Source organism: Triticum aestivum, chromosome 5A, assembly GCF_018294505.1.
Source record: "Triticum aestivum cultivar Chinese Spring chromosome 5A, IWGSC CS RefSeq v2.1, whole genome shotgun sequence".
NCBI classification, from domain to species: domain Eukaryota; kingdom Viridiplantae; phylum Streptophyta; class Magnoliopsida; order Poales; family Poaceae; genus Triticum; species Triticum aestivum.
In genome coordinates this window covers 664991843-664998870 of record NC_057806.1, presented here as the reverse complement: position 1 = coordinate 664998870, position 7028 = coordinate 664991843, and the positions used below count along the sequence as shown (strand labels likewise).

The following is a 7028-nucleotide window of genomic DNA, read 5'->3' as shown; positions in this document are numbered from 1 at the left end:
TAGGGAGGCCTCCTTGATGCCTATCAGTCGAGTGTTGACCGAAAATTTGTCAACTATGCACGTCGACAACGTCGACCGAAGCAGCGGTCGCTCGAGTCGATCGCAGTGGTGTGGCACGGATGCCTGCGGAGCTCTGGCGACCACTAGTCCAGCTACAGACGACGACAACGAGCTGTGGCACTCCGGCCAACAGTCGCATCACCCAAATATGCCACTACGGTCGATTGACCGTCGACGGGACTCTGGCGATCGTCTGGAGTGACAGGGGTAGTGTGGTTGTGTCGCGGCTGAGTCGGGGGAGGGCCGAGGAGCAGCGGGCGTGGGCCTTCGCGGCCGAAATCACAACTGGCGGTGGTCAGGTGGACGGTTGGCCGCTCGCGCGGGATGCAACTTTGTTTTACTCCACTAGCCCAAGTGTTGTATATTTTCAACACTTGGTGCCCCAAATTGGTGGTGTATATTTCAAGTATAAGTTTTTTACAGATATAGGACATCTATATTGCAGGACTATTTTGGCTCAAAAAGTGGTCCTGCCTTGTGGAGACGCTCTTAGAAATAGGCACTTGATCGATCCATCCATGGGTTCTTCACTTCTTCCCGGTGAACAGCAGTAATAATACGCCGAAACGTGAAGGACTCGTCTGCTAAACCCAACACCGTCACGCGGCCGGCGCGACGGGGAGAGATCGCTCGCCTTCCCGATATAAACCAGCGACCCCTCTCGGCGCACCGATCCGACGGCCTCCGCGTCCGGATTGGCAACGTTCCCATTTATCACCAGGCCCTAAATCTCCGGTGGGCGCTGTGCATGGCCGCGCCTCTGGGGCCGCGCGCCTATGAGGGCGGCGGCTGGCCGGAGCAGGGCGGCGCCGGGCCGGGGGCGAGGCGGCTGGCCACGGCGCTGCTGTTCCTGGCGGCCGTCGCGCTGCCGTGCCTCGTGCTGTACCGCGCCGTGGCGCCCGGCGGGGTGCTCGTCCAGCCCGCCGCCCGCCTGCCGTGGCTGCAGGCCGGCGCGCCGCCGCACGACGACGACGACGTCGTCGATCTGGTACGTGCGTACATTACGGAAAGCTCGGGTCTTCCTCGTTGAATAGTCAATCAGTCGTACTACGCCAGAGAGCCTCTCGACACCACAAAAATGCAAAGAGTCCAGAGTTCTTGGTCAATATTGTTTTTTCCCAAGTAAATAAATTCGTTTGCTTCTTGCGCTGCTCACCACGCAAAGAGTCCGGTTCTTTAGGACAATGTAAATAACGACTCTCGTCGTCGCTTAGTATTCCTCCTCCACTAGAGTTAATTCTGAAAACAATTAAAGGTAATTCTGGAAATAATTGTGGCGAACCGATGGGATGGGCATACAGTGGTACTGGTTGATCCTGCATGCAAACTTCGATTGGTTTTTTACAGCAGTATAATCTGAACGGGCCTCCAGTAGCTCATGAAACATACTGTCTTGCCATGTTTAATTTGTCTACTTATATGATATGAGTATGTCCATGTTGAGAAGAATATTCGGACCGGCTATCAAATTGACCGACAATTTAGCCTCCCCGAGTTATTGCTAATAGTTGCAAGTTGAAACTGCAGTTGCAAAGGGCAACGGTTTTCACGCAGAATTGTGCACTTTTTAATTTGTTGCAGAGCTAATTAGTGTTAAATTCAGCTGCGCTATTGTGCATGAATTTAGGTAGCTACTCGTAGAAACCAGAAGGAGTGCCCAAAGAGCATGCAGTACCATACTGTTTAGGTTCGTTAGGCCACGACATTTTCACTTGCATTGTGTAACGAAAACCGGTGGCTCATGCCATATGCCGCTCAGCTCACGTTCTCCACGCATGCGAGTCATACGAATAGTACAAGGGAACTATCTATTTTACAGTTACTTAAAAAAACTATTTTACAGTTACTTCAAAAAAATCTATTTTATAGTCGATTGATTTCCAGTTTGTTTTCATTCAAATTTTGCCACCACAAAAGTCCGTTACTATTATGTGTGCAATGGTACATGACCGGCCGGGTGTGGATTTCTCTTGTACGTACTCCATGTACACTATGCCATTTCCCCCTTGGTCTGGATGCATGGTTATGTACGTGTATCCAGTATCCACACGGCAATCCTGTAAAGAAACATTGTGCGAGCTGATTTTTATGTGCGCGTGCGTACGTAGGTGCAGGAGAGCGAGAGCGAGGACGTGAGGCTGGAGCGGGTGCTCCGGGCGGCGGCGATGCCCAACGACACGGTGATCCTGACGACGCTCAACTCGGCCTGGGCGGAGCCGGGGTCCATGCTGGACGTGTTCCTCGAGAGCTTCCGGGTGGGCGAGCACACCCGGGAGCTGCTCGACCACCTCGTCATCGTCTCGCTCGACCTCGCCGCGCACCGCCGCTGCAAGCAGATCCACCCGCACTGCCTCGCCGTGGCCACCGAGGGCGTCGACTTCTCCGGCCAGAAGAACTTCATGACGGACGGGTACCTGCGGATGATGTGGCGCCGGATCGACTTCCTCCGGCAGGTCCTGGAGAAGGGCTACAGTTTCATTTTCACGGACACGGACATCGTGTGGCTGCGCAGCCCGCTGCCGCGCCTCTACGCCGAGGGGGACTTCCAGATCGCCTGCGACCACTTCACCGGCGACCCCGACGACGTCCTCGGCAACGCGCCCAACGGGGGGTTCGCCTACGCGCGCGCCAACACCGAGACGGTGGAGCTCTACCGCTACTGGTACGCCGCCAGGGAGCGCCACCCGGGCCTGCACGACCAGGACGTGCTCAACCTCATCAAGGCCGACCGCTACCTCACCGAGGTTGGCGTCAGGATCAGGTTCCTCAGCACCGAATTCTTCGGGGGCCTCTGCGAGCCCAGCCGCAACCTCAGCGCCGTCTGCACCATGCACGCCAACTGCTGCGTCGGCCTCCGCCGCAAGATCGCCGACCTCACCCTCATCCTCCACGACTGGAGGAATTTCATGTCTCTCAGGGCCCCGGACAAGCGCTCCGCCTCATGGAGCGCGCCACGGAACTGCAGGTACAGACCTCTGCTGCTTTCTGAATCACATTGTTTGTTTGTGCTACTGTATCGCATGTATGTTCCTTGCAGAGGGAGATGTTTTCTTCGTCTGATATATGTCTTGTCCATACATACATGTGATGGTCGCTTTGCAGCCTGGATAAAGTGGAGGAGTAGGACACGCTGAGGACCATTTGTTACTAGACATGAGGTGATTAGCCGCTGACTGAGGAGACATGGAGGTGTGTAAAGATTGTGTTCTGACAATATCGGTGCTAGCTTGTTTGCACCGTAGCCCATATATTCACATACACTCACTCACTAGGTGGCAGTTGCCAACCTAGCTAGTGACCCTGCTCAAATTGATTGATTGCAACCGAATGTAATCAAGCGCTAATTGAACTGTTTTCCGATTCCTTTTGTTTTGTTTTGTTTCGTTTTGACTGCTTTTCTTTTCTTTTCTTTTTGAGGAAGCCTACGGTTTCAGTTAGCAGAAACCAAGCTACCTAATCACTTCAACCAAAGCTCTCTAATGAAAGAAATTAAGCCCCAAATATCGTTGATATACAAACGATAAGAGGGTGCTTGGATACATTTTAGTCTCATGACTAAAAGTAGTCATGAGACTACCGTTTCAGTTAGCAGAAACCAAGCAACTTAATCAGTTCAACCAAAGCTCTCTAATGAAAGAAATTAAGCCCCAGATATCGTTTATATACAAACGATATTAGCACAGGGGGCATGGCTACTGTTAGTCCATCCACCACTGATTGTCATGCAGGAATCATGAACTGCAAATTAACTTCCGATGAAATGAACATGAACAGAAAATTCAGACAGCTTCAGCGTGACTCGACTAAAATGAGCCAAAACAGAGAAGGTCGGGAGGAACCAAGAGAGCTCGAGCAGTGATAATACAGACACAAACCAAACCATCCTATACAAGCACGGTATTGGCAGCCGTGATGGAAGAGGCAAGCACATGACAATGAGAGGGGAAGCAAGCAAAGCACTTCCATTGCTCCTGCAGTCCTGCTACAGCTCAAATTCCACGTTCTGAAGCTGCTACTGCTACCTTCCCATTGGTGGATGGTGTAGCCCCTTTTGTATACATGCTTTTTTGCAAACTAAAATTATCCTGAAAAGATTAAGATCTTCGTGTGTAATGCTCTTGCAGTGCGGCATGGCCTGGCAACAGTAAGTCCTGCAGTCCACGGTTGCACGAGGGCTAATGTTGATGTGGAGCCCCCAAGCTTCATAGTCGGATTTTTCCTTGATCTCGAGCAATATCGAAGTTGTTGATGATGATGATATCGAGGTCGATGTCGTAGATTCGATCCAATGATCCAAGGATACCTACAGCCGGTGACAACTGTTGAGGGTGCTTCGCAAAATGCCTAGCAGCAGCATGGTAGTCGTTCCTGGATTTATTTGGTAGTGAGGCGTCACCTTAGGTCATCAAATGAACATGGAGCACAAGTTTAGTCTGGTTCGCCCCCCTGATCCGTCTGTAATAGCCTTACTCCTCCTTATATGGGATTATACCGAGACAAGGAAGAGAACATATTGCAATGATGGTTTCGACGAGTTCATAGGTAACTCATCAAGGAAATGGTGGGCGATCGAGATGGCAAAACAAGATCAATTTGTCTATGATGTCCAAACTATGTCTCCGGTAGATCTCCCATGTCCGCAAAAGAATCAAGAATTTGTATTTTAACGGATTCCTAACGCATTTTCACTCTTGGTTTGTAATAAGATAGCTAAAAGAGTGAACAGCCTGAGGACACCGGGTATTGGCAAGTTCCTCGTTCCCCTCCCCTCTCGCGGCACTCCCGCGAGCGCCCCGAGGGGAACCTCACCCGCCGCCTCCTCTCCCCCTCTTTTGCACGCCTCCCTCGCCGCCGCCTGACGGGGCCGTCGGGCGAAGCCTGGCCGGCAGGGGCGGCAGCGAGGCCTCCCTTTCCCCTCCACCCGTGGTCCATGGTAGGCGCGGGACGGCTTCACGAGCGGGGTGCTGGCCTATGGCGGAGGCTGCTAGCAACCTAGAGGGTGTCTGCGTGCGGCGACTGCTGCAAGGTCAGATCAGGCGGTGGATTTGGTCCCTGTCGGCGGCGGGCATCGCGGGGTGGTAGCGGAGGTCCCTCGAGGGCTCTGCATGGTGGTGGTTTGCAGCGGCTTGGCTGCAGCCGCGTGGTTGGCCTGGTCTGCTCGCGGCGACGGTTGAACTTGCTCCGGCGTCTGTTCATCCGCGGTTGACTCGGGTGGGCTTCCTCCTTCTACGGATTCAGGTACGGGCTCGACAGGCAGGGGTGACTCCATGGTGCGGTGTTGGTGCGCGCGGGGACTTGCCGGAGGTGGCAGGGGACTTTGGGAAGGGGCATGGGTGCCCCTCCATTGCATCTGGCGGCTGCAACGTGTGGCTGACGGAGTTCCCCTGGCCCAGATCTAGCCACCGAGGCCACCAACCTCCCAAGGTGTCCGCTTTGGGGTGGAAGGGGGGTCTTCTGCCCTTTCCGGTCGGCCGCGTCGGTACGGTGTATCTGTGGTTGAGGATTGGGCTCAGATGCTTGGGTGGCGGCCCTACTGGTGGTAGCCGGGGTGCTCGTGGGCGGAGCACGCGGCTCGGGCGCTATCCGGTCACCATGGCCGCGTGGGTGGCATATGATGGCCGGGGTGTGTCGTTAAAGGGCAGTGGTGCGGTAGTCTGTGTTGGAAATATGCCCTAGAGGCAATAATAAAGTTGTTATTATTATATTTCCTTGTTCATGATAATCGTTTATTATCCATGCTAGAATTGTATTGATAGGAAACTCAGATACATGTGTGGATACATAGACAACACCATGTCCCTAGTAAGCCTCTAGTTGACTAGCTCGTTGATCAATAGATGGTTACGATTTCCTGACCATGGACATTGGATGTCGCTGATAACGGGATCACATCATTAGGAGAATGATGTGATGGACAAGACCCAATCCTAAGCCTAGCACAAGATCGTGTAGTTCGTATGCTAAAAGCTTTTCTAATGTCAAGTATCATTTCCTTAGACCATGAAATTGTGCAACTCCCGGATACCGTAGAAATGCTTTGGGTGTACCAAACGTCACAATGTAACTGGGTGGCTATAAAGGTGCACTGCGGGTATCTCCGAAAGTGTCTGTTGGGTTGGCACGAATCGAGACTGAGATTTGTCACTCTGTGTAAACGGAGAGGTATCTCTGGGCCCACTCGGTAGGACATCATCATAAATTGCACAATGTGACCAAGGAGTTGATCACGGGATGATGTGTTATGGGACGAATAAAGAGACTTGCCGGTAACGAGATTGAACGAGGTATCGGGATACCACGATGGAATCTCGGACAAGTATCGTACCGATAGACAAAGGGAATTGAATACGGGATTGATTGAATCCTCGACATCGTGGTTCATCCGATGAGATCATCGTGGAGCATGTGGGAGCCAACATGGGTATCCAGATCCCGATGTTGGTTATTGACCGGAGAGTTGTCTCGGTCATGTCTACATGTCTCCCGAACCCGTAGGGTCTACACACTTAAGGTTCGGTGACGCTAGAGTTGTAGAGATATTAGTATGCGGTTAACCGAAAGTTGTTCGGAGCCCCGGATGAGATCCCGGACGTCACGAGGAGTTCCGAAATGTTCCGGAGGTAAAGATTTATATATAGGAAGTCAAGTTTCGGCCGCGGGGAGAGTTTCGGGAGTCATCGGTATTGTGCCGGGACCACCGGAAGGGTCCCGGGGGTCCACCGGGTGGGGCCACCTATCCCGGAGGGCCCCATGGGCTGAAGGGGCGTGGGAACCAGCCCCTGGTGGGCTGGTGCGCCCCCCTTGGGCCTCCCATGCGCCTAGGGTTGGAAACCCTAAGGGGTGGGGGCGCCTCCACTTGGCTTGGAGGCCAAGCCACCCCTAGGGCTGCGGCCCCCTCTCTAGATGGGATCTACAAGGGGCCGGCGCCCCCCTAGGCCCCTATATATAGTGGAGGGGAGGGAGGGCAG

At 53.3% G+C, this 7028-nt stretch overlaps 1 protein-coding gene across 3 annotated transcripts; it reads left to right on the top strand.

Annotated features, from left to right (window-relative positions):
* The first annotated feature begins 625 nt into the window (after positions 1-625).
* On the top strand, positions 626-3424 carry LOC123105792 (uncharacterized protein At4g15970). 3 transcript variants are annotated; one of them, XM_044527937.1, is made up of 3 exons: positions 626-1048; positions 2175-3025; positions 3098-3424. In XM_044527937.1, exons 1-3 carry the CDS (start codon positions 809-811, stop codon positions 3192-3194), a joined length of 1188 nt encoding a protein of 395 aa, XP_044383872.1. In that variant the 5' UTR covers positions 626-808; the 3' UTR covers positions 3195-3424. The 3 variants fall into 3 exon arrangements, with proteins under 3 accessions (XP_044383872.1, XP_044383871.1, XP_044383873.1); XM_044527936.1 differs by having other exon boundaries at positions 629-1048; positions 2169-3025; XM_044527938.1 differs by having other exon boundaries at positions 668-1048; positions 2169-3025; positions 3163-3424.
* Positions 3425-7028: the final 3604 nt, after the last annotated feature.

Excerpts from the sequence above, each read along its gene's own strand:
- LOC123105792 (XM_044527936.1), top strand. The coding sequence starts at position 809 with ATGGCCGCGCCTCTGGGGCCGCGCGCCTATGAGGGCGGCGGCTGGCCG. Across the intron at positions 1,049-2,168 it reads ACGACGACGTCGTCGATCTG|GTGCAGGAGAGCGAGAGCGA; the intron begins GTACGTGCGTAC and ends GTGCGTACGTAG. Across the intron at positions 3,026-3,097 it reads AGCGCGCCACGGAACTGCAG|AGGGAGATGTTTTCTTCGTC; the intron begins GTACAGACCTCT and ends TGTTCCTTGCAG.